General features: G+C 40.8%; 2 protein-coding genes across 2 annotated transcripts in view; both read right to left on the bottom strand.

Moving 5' to 3' along the window:
• The window catches only part of pcdh20 (protocadherin 20), a 221,721-nt gene that overhangs the window by 16,387 nt on the left and 180,653 nt on the right, over positions 1 to 24,681 (bottom strand). The window lies entirely within an intron of this gene.
• The window catches only part of LOC311050480 (protein diaphanous homolog 3-like), a 380,395-nt gene that overhangs the window by 258,354 nt on the left and 97,360 nt on the right, over positions 1 to 24,681 (bottom strand). Inside the window, exons 6-7 of the mRNA XM_084064564.1 lie at positions 1,694 to 1,768; positions 1,507 to 1,576 (exon numbers count right to left, since the gene is read on the bottom strand). Of these exons, the coding sequence (XP_083920690.1) occupies positions 1,507 to 1,576; positions 1,694 to 1,768 (145 nt within the window). The remainder of the gene's footprint in view (positions 1 to 1,506; positions 1,577 to 1,693; positions 1,769 to 24,681) is intronic.

Genomic DNA, 24,681 nt, shown 5'->3' with positions numbered 1-24,681 from the left:
AGAGGCTGGGGGAAAGGTCTGGGCTGACAGAGGGGGCCTACAGGTAAATGCCTGGCGTCTGGCGCCTGTTGAGATGCCGGATTACACGAGACCTTACTAGCACACCCTGTGCCAGAGCTGCTGTATATCTGTCTCCAGTGGGGGTTCAGCTCCACCTGGCAAACACGCTCTTCCCTTTATCCCATTGAGAGCTGGAACGCATCTGTGTCATTTTTTTGATTTGAGCTAAAAGAAAAAGAATTATTCTACACTTTGGCTATTCAAAAAAAGCAGATCTACAAGCTCATAGCGCGGCACCGAGTGCCGCGCTAAGAGCTTGTAGATCTGCTATTTCTTTTTTCTTTTTTTTATGTGTGTCAAAATCTTTGAATATATATTATTTTAAAACAAACACTTTTAACTCAAATCTTTGCTTCTGGGGGTCCCTGGAAAAAAGGAGTTGAGACGGGGGTCTGCGGCCAAATTCATATCATATTGGGGGGTCTTTGACATGAAAAAGTTTGAGAACCACTGATATGGAAATACGTTTTTCAGAAAACCGTTTAGAAGACATTTTGCAGAATCGGAACCTCAGGCCTCAACGGGTTATAGTTAGTGTTGACTGACAGCGGAGAGAAAAAGAAAAGAAAAACTGGAGCTCCGTGACAGGAAGCTGTTTTGAGTGGAACACACTTGCATCCCGAACGTGTATTTCTGCCCCCAATGGGATGCACAGACATGCAGACAAGCTTCAGTCACGGTGGGAGGCATTTTACGATGGCGCCCAGGTCAGGTTGTACATCAGGTCAACAATCAGGCACACCCTCAAGAGTTCACTAAGCTGTCATAGCCGTCTATATTTCAACTGCTGGCTGATCTCACCCAATGAGATAGCTACCAAATACTGACATCAGGCCTAAACCTTCTTTCAGATTCTCCCACGTAAAAACGAACATGGCTTAAGTTATTTTTTTTAGAGGGGGGGTAATTTTACTGTCACAAAACAATGTTGATATAAGAACAGAACATGAGAGATAGGGGAATAACTGTATAGTCCCTGAATGTATTGTCTTTTCTGCACATCAATTAGAGTGTTTTTTAATTGCTCATATTTGAACTGGAGCTGAGTTTAAATGATGGAGGGGAAAGGAACTGGTGGGACTAACGTGTTCCTTACACGCGCTACGTCCAACCAGGGAAACTCTCCCCTGTCAGGTGACAAGAAGGTCAGTTGGCTCTCATGCATTGAAGGAGGCATGAGCTCGGCCCTGGCCTCCCTACAGTGTAGGTTGGCAGAGGGAAGGTAGTACCCAGGATTACATTGACAATTGGCACTGGGTGTAAAAATAGGGGGGTGCGAAATCGTGGGATAAAAATGTAGGGAAAAAAAGAAAGAAAAAATCGGGACGTGTCAGTTGCATAATTGCTGATACCGATGTTGTAAAAAAAGAAAAAAACATTAATGCCTGATATATCGGTCGGCCTCTAATTACAAGGTGTACCTGGCATTAACAAGGGTGGAATTACCTTGTTGTTCATGAAGGCTTTGAGGCACTGGACGACCTTGTGTTGGTTCTTCCGGTCAATCTTCTCCTGGCTGGAGAGACACCGGAGCAAATTAGGACATTTTAGATAGTAGAATGGACGTCCCAAATTAAAATATTATTATGTCTAAACCCCCCCTTTTGTGTCTATGTGTGTGTGTGGTTCTTACCGTTTCTTGAGCAGCAGCCTCTCCAATACATCGAGCAATAGTCCAAGACCCTCATGGCCAAAGCTCTGCACCCAGCTGTGGAAACAAACAGATCAATATCAGAGAGCGTATCAGTCTAGAAAACAGACAACAACGAGACATGAGCGGAGCAATGTCAAGAGCATCTGGCAGTAGCAGAAAGGGCATGTTTCAGGCTCCGCTGTCAGGAGAAGAGATGCATCCTTAACCCGCTTAGACCGGGAAAGAATCAGATGTCTTTGGCTATTCAAAAATAGCAGATCTACAAGGTCATGATTTTTGAAGAATCATGAAATGTTGTGCAAATCTTTGAATATACTTTTTTTTTTTTTTTTTTTTTTTTTAAAGCAGTTTTTTTTTTTTTTAAATCAGTTGTAACACAAATCTTTGGTTCTGGGGATTCTACAAATGTCTTTTTAAATCTCTAACTGTTTTTAAACAAAACTTATGTTGCTATAATATCAGTGGTTCTTAAAACCTTTTTCCATGTCAAGGACCACCCAAAATGATATGTATTTGGTAGCGGACCCCCAAATCAAAATAAAAAAAATATATATAAAGATTTGCACATATTTTCACGATTAAAAAAAAAAAGTGCAGATCTACAATCTCATAGCGCGGCACCGAGAGCTTGTAGATCTGCTATTTTTGAATAGCCCAAATAAATCTTAAAATGACACAGATGCATCCCCGGTCCGCACGGGTTAATAAATGTGGTATTGCATGAGACAGAAATTAGGAACACACACCAAAAATGTTGGCCGATATCCCATAAAACAGGATTTCCATGTTCACATGGGCCAATATCAATACTGATGATATTCACCCCCCATTCACATGCCAGAGAAAAACTCTGTGAGCTAGCCGTACAGTAGTTAAGTCAGCCTAAAGAAAACCACAGGGCTGTTTATTTTAACTACAATTATTGTATCACTGTGCTATAAACCAAACTGAGCAGGATTTCAATATGCCTGAGGGTGGGAAAAAAAGGAAAGGTCCCCACACACTCTATTCACTTTTTCTCTCCCAAACCCTTTTCTCAACGTACTTTTTTTCTTCATAAAGGTGCCTGGGGAAAAGAACATTTATAATCTTTCCAGCACTGCATTTTAGAGTCACTTTTTATCTTCAAGAGGGATCTTAAAAGGCTGTAAAGGGTATTCAAGGATGTGTATCTATTCTTGTATTGTGGAATTAGACCACGTTCAGCATATATCCATGTTATGATTATTTATGACAGCTCCCCGTCAAAATGCTAATACACAGGACTCAAAGACAGCACATTTTGTAAAGTCGTCTTTGTTCATATAGTTCTGCAACGACTGTCACCCCAACTTCTTTTTCCTCGGTTTTATACTCCATCGTACTACGGCGTCAAAAGACAAAAAAAGCCGATCTACGACCTCACAACACGCTGGTATATCGACTATGTTTCCAGTGTGACTGCACAACACTGTTGTGCGGTATATCTACCGCACAAAGTGACTCGAAATCACAGAGAAATGGGATGATAATAATAACAAACAGCTATCACACTGATGTCGTTACAAAAGAATATACTGTATATCATCACCAAATATACACCGTGACATAACACTAGACATCAACACATTAAGACCTGGAACTGAGTCATTTTTAGAGCTAAAAAGCAATATTTTACACTTTTGGCTATTCAAAAATAGCAGATATACAAGCTCATAGCGCTGCACCGAGTGCCGCGCTATGAACTTGTAGATCTGCTATTTTTGAAAAATTGTGAAAATGTGTGCAAATCTTTGAATATATATATTTTTAAAGCGAACATTTTTAACTCAAATCTTTGCTTCTGGGGGTCCCTGGAACAAAATATTTTGATGGGGGTCCGCGGCCAAATACATATCATTTTGGGGGTCCTTGACATGAAAAAGATTGAGCACCACTGATATAGAAATATACGTTTTTGAGAATTTTGAGAATACGTTTTTGAGATTTAGGAGACTCGGCTTCAGGTCTCAATGGGTTAAGTCCCATAACATAATCCTGCAACCATAGAGCCACATAATATCTGGACGACAGACTGAAAATCCCCACCCACTCATTTCAATGCAAGTTGCTCACCCAGTGCATACTCCCCCCAAGAAGTAAACCCTCCAATCGGGTTTGGTCAATGGTCATCAACTTGATGACAATAGAGCATTGGTTCTCAAAGTGGGGTCCGGGGACCCCCAGGGGTACTTGAGGGGATACCAGGGGGTCCCCAGCTAAATGATTTATAGGAACGGGTCCATTTGGTTCCATTTGTACACTCTCAGAGTTAAATTAACATTGGTTTTACAATATGAATTGGGGTCCCAGAGATAGAAATGCCATTAAATAGGGGTCCGTAAATTACAATCATTCAGAATCACTGCTAGAGCCGTAAAAAAATCTTCTCTTATGGGGGTCCCTGGCTTATCTTTTCACATGGAGGTCCGCGGGCTAATAAGTGTCAATTTGGGGGTCCTTGACATGAAAAAGTTTGAGAACCACTGCAATAGAGCATGCACATCACAAACTATACTTCCAAATGAGCGAGCTTGTGCATCAAACCTAGTGGTCGAGCCGCCCCAAATGTCGGGCCCAAGCTTGCAGTACCGGAGCTGGCCACTTGTTGACTTTCGCTTCCATAGGCCCTCAATGCATTTCCATTATCAAATAAATAACAAGATAAACAACTCATTTCCTGTGTGCCTATAAGTGCATCCTGAGAAATATGCAATAGCATGAGCAAAGCGGGCTTCACAGCCAATAGGCTCTATGCACAGCAGCCATATTGGAAAGAAATTGGGCCTCTTCTTACTTCCTTCACAGGTGTTACCAATGATACTAATGAAGTCAGGGTGCTGATATTGTGCATGTTGGCTCACTAGAAACACTCCATTTTGGTTCCCAAATGGCCCCTTATGGTGGGTGTGTAACTCTGAGAGTGTACAAATGGAACCAAATGAACCCGTAAGGGTCCATTTGGTTCCATTTGTACACTCTCAGAGTTATGGGGGTCCTTGAAAATAAGACAACCACTGTGCCACACTAAATGGAACAGAGCCTTAATTAGTATTATTGGTAACACCTGTGAAGGAAGTAAGGAAGGGGCCCAATTCATTCCCAATATGGCTGCTGTGCATAGAGCCTATTGAATGGCACGTGATGTTAGTTTAGACAAAGTTTGGTCATGTTTTAATGACTATGGAGAAAGTTTACTTCAGTGTTCAGACTCTATTTATTTAGTTTCACCTTTAATGGAGAAAATGTAACCATGGGTGAAATCTAAAATAGAAAGCCATTGTATGTACACACTGTACCAGCTGGATATGTGTGTATATACGCAGATATCTTTTGTTAGATTTTTCTTTTTGTCCTTGCTCTACCTGCCCCCCCCCCCCCACCCCTCTCTTCTCCCTACTTTCTCTTCCCTTTCTGAAAACAACACAAATAATGGAGCTTGCCAAAGAAAAAAACGCATTTCACCCACTTCTTTACACCTGTAAACCTGTGATGTGACAATAAAGTTGATTCTGATTCTGAAATATAAGCCTACTTGAATGAAAAAAAACAAAAAAAACACTTAATCACAGCAACAAAAAATAAAGGACAATTGCACAGCATCAAATATTGAATATTGCCCAGGTGGTCGTTGATAAAGCGCACACACACACACACACACACTTCCATGTTGTCAGACTAATATCATACAGCATATTCCATTCTCATTCTATTCTTGTATATCGATTCCCTGGACTCACTCGTATCTCAGGTGGAAATGGAATCTCTTGCACTGTGTTGGTGTAGAGCAGGGGTCTTCAACCTTTTCAGGCCAAGGAACCCCTAACTGAGAAAGAGATGAAGCAGGGACCCCCACTATATATTACATAAAATTGTGTTGCTGATTAAGGCTTTTCATAGATGTTGGATTCATATTAATGTGTATTTTCAGACATTTAACGACTTAAACCATCAATACTTAGTGAACTTTCACTCTGTACTTGGTCTGCTCGTTTTTCCCTCTTTGCCGAAAATAGCAGATCTACAATCTCACAACGCCTTGCCCTGCGAGGCGTTGTGAGCTTGTAGATCGGCTATTTTCGGCTAAAGTTGTCCTTAGAATAGGGATGCTAGGGTTCAAGTGGTTAATGTAAAAAAAACAATGATCCTATCACACAGAGATTTGGTGGACCCCCTGTAGCAACTCTGAGGACCCCCTAGGGGTCCCGGACCCCCTGTTGAAGACCCCTGGTGTAGAGGTACTGTAGGCATTCTGAGTTCAATACTTGAAAACGTGTGTATGTTGTTGCTTCAGTGTAACGCATCTGCCTCACTGAGACAGTGCAAACATAGGTAGCTGGTAGCTCTGGTCCACAGCCTTTCAGGTTCTCTCTCGTTCCCCTTGAGGCAGGGGTCTTCAACGTTTTCAGGCCAAGGACCCCCTAGGTGAGAGAGAGATGAAGCAGGGACCCCCACTATATTGTATAAAATTGTGTTTCAGATTTAACTTTTTTTGTTTACTTGGTCTGCTCTTTTTTCCCTCTACACCAAACACCTCTTTGCCAAAAAATAGCCGATCTACAAGCTCACAACGCCTCGCAGCGCGAGGCGTTGTGAGCTTGTAGATCGGCTATTTTTTTAACTAAAGTTCTCCTCAGAAAAGGGATGCTAGGGTTCAAGTGGTTAAGGTAAAAAAAAATCACATCACATCACACAAAGATTTGACAGACCCCCTCTAGTAACTCTGAGGACCCCCTAGGGGTCCCGGACCCCCTGTTGAAGACCCCTGCCTTAAGGCTATGCGACCACGGGCTGCCTAGGCTCTCGTCGGGAGCAAAAATAAAGAATACACTTTCCCTACTCACGAAAACAAAGACGGTTTTATGGAGTTGAAAGCCACCTTTACGAAGTGGGAACACTCTGAGCCATCCCCCCTCACGTCTAAAATACACTTTTTGGCCAAAATGTAAAATAATCCACCGGACGGAGACACCACTTCTGTTTTTTTTTAATCTTCGGCAGCGCCATCACGGCACCAGCTCACTACTGCCACACAGGTCGGAGGACCGCATTACACCTCACAAACTAGTCTCAGTGGGTGTTATTCGGCTCTGCAACGTTAGAGGCGCTGTTCCGTCAAAACCTCTCTGAACCAGGAAGTGTCATTCCACGTAGCTCAAGTTTGCTCAATTGATGCTGCTATGCCAATCACAGCTATAAGCTTATGTTGGCATATTGCTTCATTAACAAATTGCACACCTAGTAACGTGTCATGTCCATAGCTACAGGTTGCTCAGGGAAGCCATACTATTAGACCCTTTCTCATATTTAATTAGTTCTATATAACAAAGAAAATAGTTTGAGGTATTTATTCAGAAATAGACACATTTAATTATCGGCACTTTAGAGGGTGAGAGAAGATTACGTGTTTCTGAGAGAGAGAGAGAGAGAGAGAGAGAGAGAGAGAGAGAGAGAGAGAGAGAGAGAGAGAGAGAATTGTGCCACTTCTCTGAGAGTGGGAAAATGAAACATGTCCATTAGCATGCAGCGTTTGTACAGTACTAATCAACAAGCTGCATGCTGTCCAGCATCAAATAATCAAATCAACAGGAACTCTCAAGGTGACAACATGAATTGTGAGGCTGTTATCAGAATTAAATTAGCTGAAAAAGAGTAGGGGGTTACAGATACGCATGTGTCCATGCGTTCATTTATCCGTTTTTACGTCATTGTGTGTAGCAAAAACAACTTAATTTCCAATATCAAAAGTTCAGGAAGCACAGATGCAATTTCAGACAATGAAATATAGGCTAAATGGGAATAATGATGCTTACAGCAACAACAAAAAAGCCCACATTAGAATTGGCATTTGGACTGGACACTTTGTGCTATGACTGACAGTATCTCAAATTTCAATTATCTAGACAGATAAAGATTTACATGAAATGTTTTATGTGAATGATCATAATGGACAATACAAAACTGTAACAGCTCACAGCAACAGCGGAATAATAGCATCCTATTTGAAAACGCTCAGCCACGCTTCCGCACCCTCCAGAGCATAGAAACTGCCTTCCCGAAACAAGTGCTCCATGACCTTCCGTTGTCTGTTGCTCTATTATTGTCCTTCTGGATCTGGGTGCTGCTTTTGACACAATTGATCATGCAGTCCTCATGAATTGCCTATTGTGTTGTCATTTCCAGTGTGTTTTGAATTTTACTTAAGCGGTAGACACTTTCTCGTCAGCATAAAGGTAGGCGATTTGATATCATACCCAAACCCTTACAATGTGGTGTCCCATCAATGCTTAATGTTGGGCTCTTCTTCTGGTACACGCTTACCTTGGGTGGCATTTTATTCAAATAAAATGGGGGGAGGGCATAACTTGCTTTCATCCACTGTCTGCCTGTATGTTCTCAATAGTGATACCATTCCAATTAATGCCAAATCTATTATCCCGTAACTTTAAAGGGATTCTAGGTAACTTTAAGCCTAAATTTAAAAATATGTATATGTATATATATTTTGCATTCCTTCCCCTCTATCAGCCACTATGTAATGATGCTGGGGTGTTTTCCTGCATTGAAACAGTCCTCTTTCTGAAATCCGTATTTTCCATACTATTTATGTTTTGACATCCGGGTATCAGGCTCTGTCCGGGACATAAATGAAACGCACGCATGTGCGCATCCGTGTCCGTGTGAATTGTCCTATCAGCGTCCTCGCTCAATGTTCTGTGATTGAGGGTGGAGTGGAGGGATGGTGTCAGTTTTTTTTTCTTTTGTTGATCTCTGATATCTTTGCCTAGAATCCCTTTAACATACTGTAGACAACACCCACATGCAACTTCTTTGTGAAGAACAAATATATTAGTGTTAAAAAATGTTACTATTTGGGTATGTCATCGTCAAAAAAATGCCATGTTCCTAAAAGTTTTAAAATAAGCAGACATAGTAGTGTATAGGGTAGAAGAGTAGGGTAGAAGTATACAAGGCTTAAGTGGTTAATAATAATCTGAAAAAGTGTGTGCGTGTGCACTACCAGAGGTAGTACTGCTTCAATCCTTTTATGAAATACATTTAGATTAAGCAACAAAAAACAGTGTTACGCTAGAAAAAAGAAATCCCGTTAAGCAGCGGGAAAAAAAAGACTTTCACCTTGAGTTGAAACATTTCAGTAAAAATTGTCATGTTTGATTAGAGTCCTGGAGGCATAACCTCCATCTCACCTCAGCTCTCAAGAAAATAACTGCCCTCAAATGACTGACACTCATAAAGTAGAAAGGCTAGAAAAGCACTTATGTGTGCAGGCTTCTGCACCCAGGTGCGTGTGTGTGTGTGTGTGTGTGTGTGTGTGTGTGCGTGTGTGTGCGTGTGTGCGTGTGTGTGTGTGCGCATGTGCGAGACTGCGAGTGTGTGTGTGCGTGCGTGCGAGTGTGCGTTACATATGTGTTGTGTTTACTGTGTGTATGCATATGAGGGTGAGACAGGGTCAGGAAAATGAGGGAGCTCAACAAAGACCGTCAGGGCCACAAGCTGATGGAGACAGGCATGGCTGCTGCCAAAGGTAGGTGAAGAATGAGGCTTCTGCGTCAGAGAAGAAAATTCAATTTAGCCCCCCCCCACACCCTCGCACAGGGGCCACGGCCCGGGCCAGCCTGGATATTGAGTAGGCAGGGCCGGGGTCTTGACAAGAGCTTCATTGAAATGCATGGCTCAGCAGCAACAGCGTGCTAGTTTTTCATCATCAGTAGGTGAGGCAGAGAGCAGGGGGGAAAATAATCAGTTGATCCATAGCAGGAATTATTGCACGGGGGAAACTAGCGGTCCCCCGGCGCTGTCGGGGACCGCGGTGACAAGCAGGGACGACGACATCCCGCGCCTGAAAAAAACCTGTCGATGTGAAGGGACAGAAGGGAGAGAACTGTGTGACGCAGCTTGGCTCTCAAATCTGTCAACGACAGGGGACCTCCGAAACAAATCAAACCGCTCTAACCCATTGAGACCTGAAGCCGATTCTACGAATGTCCTCTAAATCCCAACAGTGTTCTGAAAAAACGTATGTTTCTATGTCAGTGGTGCTCAAACCTTTTTCATGTCAAGGACCCCCAAAATGATATGTATTTGGGCCGCCGACCCCCATCTCAAAATTGTTTGTTCAAGAGACCCCCCAGAAGCAAAGAATAGAGTTAAAAATGTTCGCTTTAAACAATATATATTGAAAAGATGTGCACACATTTTCACGATTTTTCTAAAATAGCAGATCTACAAGCTCGTAGCGCGGCACTCGGTGCCGCGCTATGAGCTTGTATATCTGCTATTTTTGAATAGCCCAAAGTGTAAAATAATGTTTTTTACTGTAGCTCAAATGAAAAAGTGACAGAGATGCGTTCCAGGTATTAACGGGCTAAGAGGCAGGAGAGAGACAAGCCGATAGACAGACTGACCCTTGTGCGACACGGAGAGAAAATCTCATCTACAAGAGAGAGAGAACAATCAGGATGAGGCAATGCTTCATATCCAAGGGTCTTTGTGTCATGACGGGCAGGACAGGGAGAGGTATGATGAGACCAAACTAAAGCCATCTAAGGGTACGTACACTCATAGCAGGGTTTTTTTCTTATTTTTTCCACACCATTTTTATACTTTTTTCCCCAAACGTTGAGAAAAGTTCCGCTTTGAAAGAAATAAAATGAAATACTATAATGACATGGATGAAATGAAAAGTCTGTAGCAGGATCAGTTTTTTGGCCCAATCAACTCAGAACCCACTATCGGAACCGATTTTTTTTTTTAACACTACTCTGTCCCCACTCTACTGAGATGATAGTAATATAAAAGATCTATAAACGATAAACTTCAACCTAGGGATGGGGATGGTTATTTTTTTTGTATTGATTTCAATCCCTTTATCGATCCAATTCCTTATCGATCCCACTATACTCGTCTATAATTCGTGGATGCGCAACATTGAAGCAATATGCGTAAGCAAACCATTACTTTCATGTTCCTAGCTTTTACCGACAAGAAATTCCACAGAAGTCAAAAGCTTCATTAGAAAGACATATGTTTGTGCCACTAATTTTTCCAATCAATGCCACGACTCTCGTCTCTCTCGAGACATAACGTCCTGTCAGGTCCCGCTACAATGTTTAAGAGAATTGATGAGGCAAAGACCTTACCGATTTCCAATTCTCAACAGAATCGATTTCCGTGATAGAATTGATTCTCGATCCTGAACCCCACTTTGACCATTCTGGTCACATTCCGCTTATTTTTTTAATGATGTCGTCAGAATTTATTTCATTGGTTTACATGAGAATTGGGAGATTTGTCCTTTTGTCTTTTTCCTGTGCCTACTCTCTACACAGTGTGCGTGCGTGTGTGTGTGTGTGTGCGTGCATGATCAATTACTGTGACAATATATATAGAAAGGCTGAGGCACAGCAAGTGCGTTGTTAGCTAGACACATAATGTGTATCGTTTCGAAGCTCCGGGGCTCACACCACCTGTGCCTGCATATCTCATAAAAACACAACACAGGATTAGTGATCGAGATGAACATGATGAAACCCCAGAGAAACAGGGCGGCGGGCGAGAAGGTGAAAAAGAGGTTTGAGTTTCACGTAGAATACTGAAAAAGAATTCTCTTGGCTTCAGTGTGACAATAAAACAGTGAAGTGTGCCTTCTGTGTGTGCTGGTGCTACGAAAGGTTCAAGTGCAACTTCCTGAAATATGGTATAGGTGCATGTGCGAGCAATAAAAAAAAGAGTTCATCTGAATCTCTTGAGTATATTAGGCCAATGTGTTCAAACTATTACTATTACTGTGTTACAAGCAGTGGTGTAAAGTAGCTAATTACATTTACTCAAGTACTGTACTTAAGTACAATTTTGAGGTGCTTTTACTTTACTGGAGTATGTTCAATTATCAGTACTTTTACTTCTACTCCACTACATCTCAGAGGCAAATATTATACTTTTACTCCACTACAATTATTTGAAAAGGTTAGTTACTAGTTACTTTTCAGATATAAATCATTACGTTATAAAACATACATTAACCACTTTAGCCTTATTTTATACCTAGGCTATTTGAAAATAGCCGATCTACAAGCTCACAACCGCGACGCGTTGTGAGCTTGTAGATCTGCTATTTTCAAACATTTTAGTACTTTTACTTTTGGTACTTTAAGTACATTCTGATAAAAATACTTTTGTACTTTTACTCAAGTAAATTTTAAATTCTGGACTCTTACTTGTAACACAGTATTTCTATATTGCAGTATTGGTACTTTTACTTAAGTAGAGAATTTGAGTACTTTTTTCCACCACTGGTTACAAGAGAACATTTGTGTAATTTTCAGAGTACCCTTTCTATGCTCCGTCAATTTTCAGATGAGGTGGGCTTTATTCGACATGAATATTCATTAGCTCATGCATGGAGTTCCCCTACTCTTCTAGTTGTTGGCCAGATGTCAGCGGAACCTAAGGGTATATGAGCTGATGCTAATTGCACTGACTGCATATGCACTAACTACCAGTTCCCCGATGCCCCCAAAGATGTGAATCGAGGCTAAAAAAGGACACTCAGAGGTAGTAAAACTGAAGTGTATTTTTTTTTTCACTCAGCTACGTTGGCAAAGTTATGCCTCCATTATAGACGAGTCAATATACAGTATGGTTGAACTAAAAGGTTTTTCAATGGATTTTGTTACAATTGGGTAAGTTGTAAATTAGCCTGGCTCCACCCCCTGAATCCTTTGCTTCGCATTCAGGGTCCGGTGACGCTGTCGAAGGCGGGTGTTTCTCGGTTGAAAATCTGTACGACGAATCGGGAATCGGGATAATCCAGTATGAACCAATCGCGTTGGTTCATAGTGGAGTCCCACTTTGGCCACGCCCCCATCTCAGAAATCGGCTGCATTGAGAGGGCTTTCAGACTGAATGATGGAGTGAAACGAAATGAAAACTCAGGCTGAGTGTCAGGCTAAGTGTAAATGGCATACTGAAAATCTAGCCATCAGAGATGTCATGTCACTACCAGATGAATATAAACTGGGAACATGTTATGTTCAAGGATTTATTTTAAAGTGTTGATGCCACACACTTTAAAACTGCCATCAGCTTTGGACTTGGACAACATTTTCTTTGAGTTGGCAAAAAAGACCACTTTCCATAAGCTGTTTTTTAAGCCCTGTCCTTTGGCCTTGTGGCGGCCATAGCTGAATCGGTAGAGAGGCCGACTGGGGAAACAGAAGGTCCCAGGTTTAATTACCGGCCCCGGCTATGTGTCAAGGTGTCCATGAGCAAGACACTTAACCCCTAACTAATCCCCTCTTGAGTGCTCATCAGAACCATCTGAGCCGTCTGGGTGAAGCTGAAAGATGAATTTCACCCTGTGGGATTAGCCAGGTCTGCCATTACATTCACTGGCACACGAGAGGTACCAGAATCAATTGGAGAAAAAAAAACGTATTTGGGGTTAAGAGATATTTTTCATATATTGACCCATCTAATTTATATAGCACAGTAGCACGATTGGCATGACAGAGCTAAATAAACAGGCATATTATCCCAAACTCCTTTAAAATTGATTAGCAGCAAAACAAGTAACTCTTTAGTAAAGACAGAAAAGAACTCTGTCTCTCTTTCTCTGATAATGTGTTGTTCTCTTTCTCTGCTATTAATAGTCAACTTTAACAAAATAATAGCCTTAGGTTATGTGTAGGTTCATACTGTATTGAACATGAACTCTCTCTCTCTCTCACACACACACACACACACAAACACACATATACACACACACACACACACTTTCTACTGAAGCTTACCCCGAACCCACCCGACCATGCATCACTAGCTGGCAGTGTTTCAACAGGCAGCAAAGACGGGTTCATAATTGGATGCTTAAAGTACTACCTACCCTGTATCAAACAAAGCACTACTGACCAGCATGTGTACATGTCAGGTCAAAACCTAGCTGCTTCTCACCCTGTCCTACACACCCATGCTTCTCACTCTGGTGGGTTATCCAGCACAGCCTGTGACTCACGTTGGCTGTCATTTGGGCAGGTGTGAAGGGGAGGGGAGGAACTGGCTTGTTTTGTCACACAAAAGTGTAATTCCACTTGTTTATCAGTAAAGGCTTTAACCCATTAAGACCGGAAGCCAATTCTACAAATGTCTTCTAAATCCCGACAGTATTCTGAAAAACGTGTGTTTCTATATCAGTGGTGCTCAAACCTTTTTCATGTCAAGGACCCCCAAAATGATATGTATTTGGCCGCCGACCCCCCATCTCAAAATATGTTGTTCCAGGGACCCCCAGAAGCAAAGATTTGAGTTAAAAATGTTCGCTTTAAAACAATATATATTCCAAGATCTGCACACATTTTCACGATTTCTCAAAAATGTGCCGCGCTATGAGCTTGTATATCTGCTATTTTTTAATAGCCAAAGTATGACACAGATGCGTTCCAGCCTGGTCTTAATGGGTTAAATCAATGATGTAGTGAATTTGTGATGCATGATTTTCATTGCACTTTGAAAGGTCGTTGGATCCCTTAGACTCTAAGATTGGAAACACCAATACAACAATACTCTCTAAATGCTAAAGCTGATATACAGGTATGTTTGGTATATTATTTGTATAAGGATGTCTTCGGTTAACCACTTAAGCCCTATATACTTCTTTGCATTTATGTTGACATTTTTGAGCAATTTCAAAAGATACAGTATGACATGCCCAAGATAGTGATACTAGGGTGAAAGTCAAGAGGTTAAATGACATAAATATAGAGCACCGAAAGCTGACGCAATTTACACATCCTACCTGGGTCGCGTTTTTATTTCCCCCCTTCTGAATTTCTATAGACGTGTTTAATATCACGTCAAATAAGAACTGTGTCCAAAAATAAACAAGTGATCCCAGCGGATTGACTCTTGGCGGATGAAGCATCAACTGACGGTGAGAAAACCCTAACGTTACTTCCGCCAAATTGGTTACATTTTTGCCAGAAACAGACTGTATCAAATATGAGTGACTGACTATCATAAACGATATAGAGCCTCCTCCCTGACAATATCGCTGAGACAGTTTGTTTATTTTTGGACCGCAATTCTTAATTGAGACGATTCTATGATGACCCACTGTTATTCTCCATAGAGAAATTACTTTATGACCCAGGGGATGAACGAGTGACGTCAGGCCTTCTGTACTCTAGGAAAGGAAACCATTTCCATTTACTGTGATGAGTGGCTCTTACAAGAGACAGCTAGTGTCATCTTTTAATTGTTTTTTTTTTATACATATGTATTACTGTAAACAATATCGTGCAGCCATGCATGTTTCTCTTAGTTTTTTTCCTTCTTTTGTTGACGTTAATAATTATAATAGAATGAATATCTTATGTTTTAGTTTGACAGCTTAAGTTGTATGTGCAGATATGCTGGCTGAACTTTTTAAGTAATGAGTAATAATGTAATGAAAGTACTTTTGAGCTGTGTTTGCCAATCTGGCCTGCTGTGGCAGTGCTGGGTTTTCATTAGCGTCTAGCATCCCTCCCACATCCTAAATGAGATACTTCAATCACACTCTCCGTCTGGCTGTCCTCAGTGTTTTGAGCTGTGTGCCGTGGAGAGAATGGAAATGGAAATAAACCATCTCCAACCATTTTTATTTCTAAGAAAATACATTCCCACGGTCACTTCATCTATCACCTCTGCATGTGTGTGTAAAACATGTGACATGTGCTCTTAACCCATTAAGACCTGAGTCCCATTCTACAAATCTTCTCTGTCGGATGGAAACAACATAATTATGTCCAAAAATGTTACTTTTCAGGATTCAAATAAAAATAAAGCAAAAGTAGCAGATCTACAAGCTTGTAGATCTGCTACTTTTGATGATTTTGTGTGACACTATAGTATGATCAAGTAGGGCGATAATTTACAACAACAAAAAACACAATAAGTTAGAATAATGGAGATAATGCCTTCTAAAAACCTATGTTGCTATATATATAAATAGCTCAAATCTAAAATGACACAGATGATTTAATTACAGATGGTTAAGTACAGCCCGTAATTGCATGACAGTGCACAGCTGTATAGCATACACACACACACACCCAACCCACCCATTAAACCTACCCGACCCCAAAACATTTTAATCAACGACCCAAAACCCGCTCGTTGAGTTAAGGCAAGCGTGGCAGACCTACCCGCCCCCGAACCCGCTAATTGCATCTGAACCCACCAAAACCCTGTCGACCCACGGGTCGGGTGGGTTGTCGGTCGCCCCCGTGCATCACTAGTACATACTGTATATGTACAGTATGTGTGTAAAGGGTTCAAATCAATAAAGAAAATACAATTGAAGAGGGACCCGCTACATTTCTTAAGACATGTTTATTCACCTGATTCTTGGCCCTTCTACATTGCAGTGTGTGTGTGTGTGTGTGTGTGTGTGTGTGTGTGTGTGTGTGTGTGTGTGTGTGTGTGTGTGTGTGTGTGTGTGTGTGTTAGTGAGTGAATGAGTGAGTGAGTGTGTGTGAGAGAGAGTGTGAGAGAGAGAGAGAGAGCGAGAGAGCAAAAAAAAAAAAAAAAAAAAAAAGGGGAAAACAAATTCATCATCCCATTCCCAGGGAAACAAAAACAGTCATAAATCAAAGAGAAAAATGAGGCGCCTTATCTGGCTAACTTCACAGCTAAGGTAGCTTGACTCCTAACCGAGTCTCAGGAGAACGGCTCCAAGGCTCCCAGGCAGTGCAGCAGTGTGTTGCGCTCTGCTACGGCGGTTATGAACCAGAAATAAAACATTAACCCATTTAGACCGGGAACCGCATCTGTGCGTGTCATTTTTTGATTTCTTTGGGCTATTCAAAAATAGCAGATATACAAGCTCGTAGCGCGGCACCGAGTGCCGCGCTACGAGCTTGTAGATCTGCTATTTTTGAAAGAAATCGTGAACATTTTTTTACTCTGTTACAACTTCTGGGGGGGTCCCTGGAACAAAATATTTTGAAATGGGGGTCCACGGCCAAATACATATCATGTTGGGTGGTCCTTGAGATTATTATTTTTTAATTTAGAAGACAATTGTAGAATCCCCCAGAAGCAAAGATTTGAGCTAAAAATGTTCGAAAAATATATAAAGATTTGAACAAAATTTCCAAGGTCTTTCCAAAAAATAGCAGATCTACAAGCTCGTAGCGCGGCACTCGGTGCCGCGCTACGAGCTTGTAGATCTGCTATTTCTGAAAAGCCCAAAGAAAGAGATGCGTTCCCGGCTTTAATGGGTTAACTCTGAAATGTCGTCCTGCGCACGGCTGGGCTAACTGACTGCAGCAGGGGTCCCCAGGGGACATGGAGAAACAGGAGGTTGAAGTCACAGCACATGTGGGACGTCTGAACCAAATATAGAGCAGGTCAATTCACTCGTTGAGGACTTGAATGACGTCGGGGCTAGGAGAGCACCATCGTCTTTACAGAAAATGGAGAAGACTAACAAAGGCTACATTACAACAACACAGAACGTGACTAGATTATTTCTGGCATGTTTATTGTGTTAAATAGCTCTATATTCTGATGGCGCTAATTGCTATAGAGTGACTGACAGTACTAATTGCTATGGAGTGTTTATTCAGTAACAGGAGTCTCCATGTCTCTCCAGCTCTCTAGCAAACGGTACATTCATTTTCAGGTCAGGATACCAGTGTTATCCAATCAGGAGAGAGAACTCAGACAGACAGGATACAGAGTAAACGAGAGAAATTGGAAGTGACGGCACAAAGACATGAGCGGACCTAATTGAAACTTGAACACTATCAAATTCAAGCTTATAAATGGGGACTCTCTCCTGACTGGCAACCCACCCGAAAAATGCATTTCCTGTTTATTAATGAGCTGGAGAGACGTGGAGACCCCTGTGACTGAATAAACACTCTATAGCAATGGTTATTATCATAATATAGTGCAATAACCTTTTAACAAAACCCTTAAAATATCCCTACCCCTACCTTTAGAGTTTCAGTCCTAGTAAAATGTTTAAGAATAATGAAAATGTACAGAATTCTACCCTTCAGTGCATGGATAATTTGTTAATAGGACGTATGAATACTATATGAAAGTAACTGCATACTCTATATTCAGCTGCAAAAGAAATCAACAAGGTTTCTCTCAACTGGACAGCTTTGATATCTCTCCAAACTTGGTTCTGTTCAGTTCCTCTTTAATTATGTTGAAATGTGCAAGTAGCCATTTTACAGGTTTATTATAACACACTTTGTAAACAAATTCAATCAGTTTAACTGCGTAACTTTAAGCCTATTTTATTTATAGATATATAAAACTATTTAAGCTATCATTGCCACTATACTGCTGTGCTGGTGTACGTTTTCCCTGGAGGAATCTTAAACAAAATAAATTGTCTATCGAAATGCACAATATCTTATTCCTAGTTAAAACATGTATCAATCTAGGAAAAACACTGACCTCACTGCAATGTCAGAGCTGATCCCTACAGCTCAGATAGTTTCTAAAGGAAAACTCCTAGCAATGTTTCTTAACCCATTAAGACCAGGAACGCATCTGTGTCTCATTTTTATATTTCTTTGGCTATTCAAAAATAGCAGATATACAAGCTCATAGCGCGGCACCGAGTGCCGCGCTATGAGCTTGTAGATCTGCTATTTTTTTGGAAAAATCGTGAAAATTAGTGTTAAAATCTTGAATTATATATTTTTTAAAGCAAACATTTGTAAAATATTGAGTTCCAGGGACCCCCCAGAAGCAAAGATTTGAGTTAGTACAAATGTCCGCCAAAAAAAAGAAAATAATAATAGCAGATCTATTAATAATAGCAGATCTACAAGCTCATAGCACGGCACTCGGTGCCGTGCTATGAGCTTGTATATCTGCTATTTTTGAATGGCCCAACGAAATCTAAAAATGACACACAGATGCGATCCCGGTCTTAAAGAGTTAATGATATTGAAGTTGCTGCTGAATGTTTGCAAGAGCTGTCTCTCGCTGCCTTCCCTCTCGTTTCTCTTCTATCTCATTCTGTTTGCCCTTGCTTGACTGTAAATGAGGGCATTAATCTGAATGGCCCATATTTTGTTTCACTTTCAGAGCAGCAGTTTTCCAGTTCACTACCCTGAGCTGAAGTACTGCACAGTTTCTCAAATACAGGTTACGGTATCAATGCCCCCCCTCCCCCCTCCCCCTTTCAACACCTTTTCCTGTTTTTCAATTACCTTTTTTTGCTCAGTTATCAGGTTTTTATTTTTCGTTTTGTTGTTGTCCCCCCAATATTATTTGCAAGTGCATTTTTTGGAATTATTGTAGACTTCAGGCAGAACGAACCAATAGATGTTGTGATGATCTGGTCGATCTATATAATAATCAACAAAAACAATATAATAATTGACAATCCGTTGTACTTTGTTTTTTTGGGGCGGTGTAGCCGCCCCCTATAAGTGAGTTTTGGACACCGACCAAAAAATGTGTATACCCCCTAACCCTTCCATTGTTAATGCAAATCGATACTTTTGCAAAGTCAGCCAATCACATTACAGCTAGTGTCATCACCACTAACTGTAATGTGATTGGCTGACTTTGCAAATTCAGGACTGTGATTGGCTAGCGAAACACTTATCCTTTTTTTAAAGTGAGTCATGTTGTGATGACCACACACCACCCACTTCACACTGGGCGTGATTTTTACTTGTCTAGTGTGTTAACAACACATACATTTTCATTTAAAAGGACCACAATCGAACTAGTTTAGACAAATATGTACAAACATACAGTATATGCCTACATGGTCATGTATGTGCACGTTTTGAGTTTGTGTTGTCTAACCTCAATGTGTCGTCATGGCATCAGGCGCAAACAGATCACTCAGCTCTATATATGGGCACAAAAGTGGGCATGCCCATATATGGGCATATACTGATGACATCAGAGATCTCACATATATGGACATGAAAGGGACGAGCACTGACCGATACAGAGATCTCTATAAATGGGCATACTGTATGAGCATGCCCATATATGGGCATATACCGATGATATCAGGGATCTCCATATATGGGAATAAAAGGGACACGGTCAGTTGGATTGGCAGTGCGATGTAGGTGTGAAGGCCGCGTAGTGGCCCGAACTATAGATGTGATATATATACACACACACACACACACACACATATACACCGGGGGAACAGATTTACAAGCGGATTTGGGATTGTTGCAATTATGTAATCGACGCAGAATCCGGTCACCTACAATTCCACTCATTACTTCAGAATACGTCAGTCTAATGAAAGAGCGTAGATATTTGTATGAGGGTGTAATGCACTCTGCAAGTTTGATGGCAATCCACCCACTGGTAGATTTTGAGATGTCTAGTGTACAAGTGGACATTTTGGCTTAGAAGTAAGACCATGGAGTCTCTAAAATAAATAGTGTTCATCCTTTGGAGGAGAGGTGATGCTCTATAAGGCAACCAAAGGCATGGAACCTTCCTGTGTGCAGGATACCATCCAGCTCTACACCCATTCTCGCACACTTTGATCAGTAAGGTGTCTGTCCCTCCTACTGTACATCCTTAGGCCAATGCTTCTTCTTTGTAGCAGTAGTAGTTACCAGTTATGTTATCCATATGTATGCAGGTTAATTGTTGACATAATGCTATTTAAGTTATTTACATACTGTATGTTGTTTGCTTGTTTGTTTGCCGCCGACCCCCATCTCAACATATGTTGTTCCAGGGACCCCCATAAGCAAAGAATAGAGTTAAAAATGTTCGCTTTAAACAATATATATTCAAAGATTTGCAAACATTTTCACGATTTTTCAAAAATAGCAGATCTACAAGCTCATAGCGCGGCACTCGGTGCCGCGCTATGAGCTTGTAGATCTGCTGTTTTTGATTAGCCAAAGTGTAAAATAACGCTTTATAGCTCAAATTAAAAAGCGACACAGATGCATGTGTTCCAGGTCTAAATGGGTTAAATAGTATGTTATAGCTAGGTTTGATGTACTGTATACCGTTACATGCCATCCTGGAGTTCAAGCCACTTTGTACTTTGTAAGTCGCTCTGGATAAGAATTGATAGAAATTATATTTCAAGACACAGGAAAAAATGGCAAAAACTGCTAGATTATCATAAATGACTAAGTACTGTCCTCCCTTGGAGAATGTCAAGGCTTTCAGAGGCAGGGTGTCCTTTTGAACTATTACTCTCCATTATGTGTCCAAGAGTTCCCTTAATATCATGTTACCAAATACTATTAATCACCCCACCAAGGAAAAGGCCATGAATAGCATAACAAGCTTCCTGAGCAGAGATGTCTTAACACATTGAGTGCCAAAACCGGGAATTCCCGTTTTCTTGCAAATACACTCGTTGAGTGCCATAACCGGGAATCTCCGTGAGGGATATTTATTTATTTATTTTTCCACATGGGGCGCTCTAACGCAACTTTGGAATGATTCACAGAGCTTGAAAAAAGGAGAGGACGGATGTGGATCCGTGCCAAAAAAACTACCTCCCGTCCGCTCCCATTTGAACTCTTCATATTAAAAAAAAGCTTCATATCTCCATATCTTTTTTTAACGTGGTGGAAACGAGACGTTTTCGATGGCCGATCACTCTGCAACGGCGGATCACGTTAGAAATGTTATTGTTCCAGGCGACAGTCGGGAACCTCCACCATCGTGCACGCAGCCTTTGTTTACATTCGTGTCCTCGAGTCCACAGCCGTAAAGAGTGCAGCGTAAACGGTAAAAAATTGCAGCACTAGATGTACCCTGGTTTTAAAAAACCTCTGGCACCAAATGTCTTTTAAGATCCAGAATCTGTATTCATGCGTGCAAACACATTTGTTGTCGTTTCTGTTCAATTTGGCAAAAAATCGCTCAAGTTGAATTTTGACTTGCACGATTCACAATGCCCCAGGCAAAAAAAGCAAAACGTGTCTGTCTGTCTGTCTGTCTGTCTGTCTGTCTGTCTGTCTGTCTGTCTGTCTGTCTGTCTGTCTGTCTGTCTGTCTGTCTGTCTGTCTGTCTGTCTGTCTGTCTGTGTGTGTGTGTGTGTGTGTGTGTGTGTGTGTGTGTGTGTGTGCGTGCGTGCGTGCGTGCGTGTGTGTTTAAACAATGGTGTTAAGTATCTGTTTTAGGGGGTTGTGTACTCATGTTTATAGGGCCTGCTAACAGACAGACAAGGCCGTCCCGTCATGTTTACTAAACAAAGCAGGAGGAGGGGCTCATAGAGGCTCACTCCATTGAATAGCTTAAACTGACAAAATAACAAATCCCGGGCCTTAAACCTTGAAGGTCACTTTTAATATAATATCAAAAACCAATTTCCACTTGTTTGTCAGATCCATTTATCACATCCATTTAATCCATTACGACCTGGAACGCATCTGTGTCATTTTTTTAGATGTGTGCTCAAAAAGCATTATTTTACACTTGGCTATTCGAAAATAGCAGATATACAAGCTCATAGTGCGGCACCGAGTGCCGCGCTATGAGCTTGTATATCTGCAATTTTTTTGAAAAATCTTGAAAATTGTGTGCAAATATATATTTTAAAGCGAACATTTGTAACTAAAATCTTTGATTCTGGGGATCTCTGGAACAACATATTTAGAGATATATATTTTTTTGTATATATATTTTTTTATTTATATGTTTTGTATTTTTAATTTTTTTGATTTTTAAATTTTTAATATTTTTACATTTTTACATTTTTTTACATTTTTTATATTTTTTATATTTTTTATGGCCTCAGGTCTTAAAGGGTTAATACAATTACACCCTGTAGCCTGGGCTGGGGGTGCTGTGGGCTAGCACTGTGGCCCCTCATCAGAGGAGAAAAGGGAGTGTTTGGAGCGGCCCGAGGTAGGTGAGGCAGACAGGGGTCAGTGGCAGGAGTCACAGGGTAAGCCTCTGAACCCGGTATGAAGCAAGAGAATTACTTCTGTCTGCTCCACCAGCACAAACTTGATAAGGGGAGCATCTAAGCCCTGTCTAGTGTCTACATAACCTGCTGGAACACGGTGTGCACTTGTTCCTAGGATATGGAGGCGGTGCAGCAAGAGATGCATGCTAAAACACCACCAGTGTCTCACTGTTGGAAAAAGGGAGACAAAAGTCCAAAAAGAGTTGCAGGTCTACAGCGGCAAATCGTTGAAAACAAGCATCAGGCATAAAAAGGAAAATGACAGTGGTTTTCGTTCTCATATCAAAATGACAAAATGTCAGCATTTTGTTGATTACAATTAGTTAGTGGTTCTTTAACCCATTTAGAAAAGTCATTTTTAGATTTATTTGGCTATTAAAAAATAGCAGATATACAAGCTCTGAGTGCCGCGCTACGAGCTTGTAGATCTGCTATATTAGAAAAAACATTTGTAAAATATTTTGTTCCAAAGATTTGAGTTACAAATGTTCGCTTTAAAAATATATATTCACAATTCTCCATTCAGAACGATTCTCCATTCAAAACGATTCTCCATTCAAAACGATTCTCCATTCAAAACGATTCTACATTCAAAACGATTCTACATTCAAAACCAGTCTGCTGGCATGAGAGCGGAGTATATTTGTAGCTTTAATAATTGTAAAGGTTTTATCAACTGATAATAATGTAAACACACAAAGGTAAATCCAAGACCCCCCCCCAAAAAAACAGATTTGGAAGAAAAAACAGATTTTTTTTTTTTTTTTTGAAAATGAGAATCGATTCTGAATCCAACAGCAGAATCGCGATTCATATTAGAATTGATTTTTTCTGACACCCCTACTTCATACAGTCTGTGTTTTGCACTACAATAATATGGCTCGAGCTGAAGCAGCTTCCCTTGGAAATGAGCTGTGAATCCTCTGATCATAAGTGACAAAACTGCTGACGGAATTCATTTTTGTCAACGTTATAAACATCGAGAGCTTGACAAGCAAATGTAATGCATTGTACTGTGTGGGGAAATGATGACAACAAGAGTCACTGACAACACAAAAGGGCAACGACGAGGCTGCCTGGTGCCTTACAAGGTAATCTGCTGACCTATCCTAATTATTGTGGTGATCTCTCTCACCATAGCAACAGCATATTCCGTTAACAAAAGGGAGCAGCGAAGCAGAGGCGTGGAATATGAAGAACGGGCCACACAAGAGGTCATGGGGTTCAAGGCTGCCTACAAGTGGTTGATAAAACAGACAAAATGGACCGACGTGATTTACTGCTGCAATTGACATTCTGGTTGAACAAATGGGACTTTAGTAGATTGACCCATTTCATCCGGGAACGCACTCTCTGTCATTTTAGATTTCTTTGGGCTATTCAAAAATAGCAGATATACGTGTTCATAGCGCGGCACTGTAGATCTGCTATTTTTTTTTAAATCGTGAAAATTTGAGCAAATCTTTGAATATATATGTATATATTTTTTAAAGCAAACAATTGTAACTCAAATTGTTGCTTCTGGGGGATTCTACAAATGTCTTCTTTTTTTTGCAATAATCAGTGGTTCTCAAACTTTTTCATGTCAAGAAGGACCCCCAAAATTATATGAATTTTGGCCATGGATCCCCATCTCAAAATATTTTGTTCCAGGGACCCCCCCAGAAGTTGTAACAGATGTTAAAAATGTGCGCTAGAGAAAAAAAGATAAAAATGCACACATTTTCACGATATTTCTAAAAATAGAAGATCTGATCTGCTACTTTTTGAAGAGCCAAAATGACACAAATTATGCTTTCCCGGTCTTAAAGGGTTAAAATAGAATATCAGCTGTTTTTCTGGACTGTTGATGACCAGAAGATGCATCAAGGCTTCACCGTTTTAGCCTATAAAATGCATCTTTCACTGTCCCGAGGTCAAGAGTCAAAGACACATGGCTGTATTCTCTACGGCACGTTCACACACAAAAAAGACACACATTAACATAATTGCAAGA

Source organism: Gymnoscopelus microlampas, assembly GCF_963454915.1.
Source record: "Gymnoscopelus microlampas genome assembly, chromosome: 1".
Taxonomy (NCBI): Eukaryota; Metazoa; Chordata; class Actinopteri; order Myctophiformes; family Myctophidae; genus Gymnoscopelus; species Gymnoscopelus microlampas.
The sequence above is the reverse complement of the archived record's forward strand: the minus strand, read 5'-3'. Positions and strand labels throughout refer to the sequence as shown.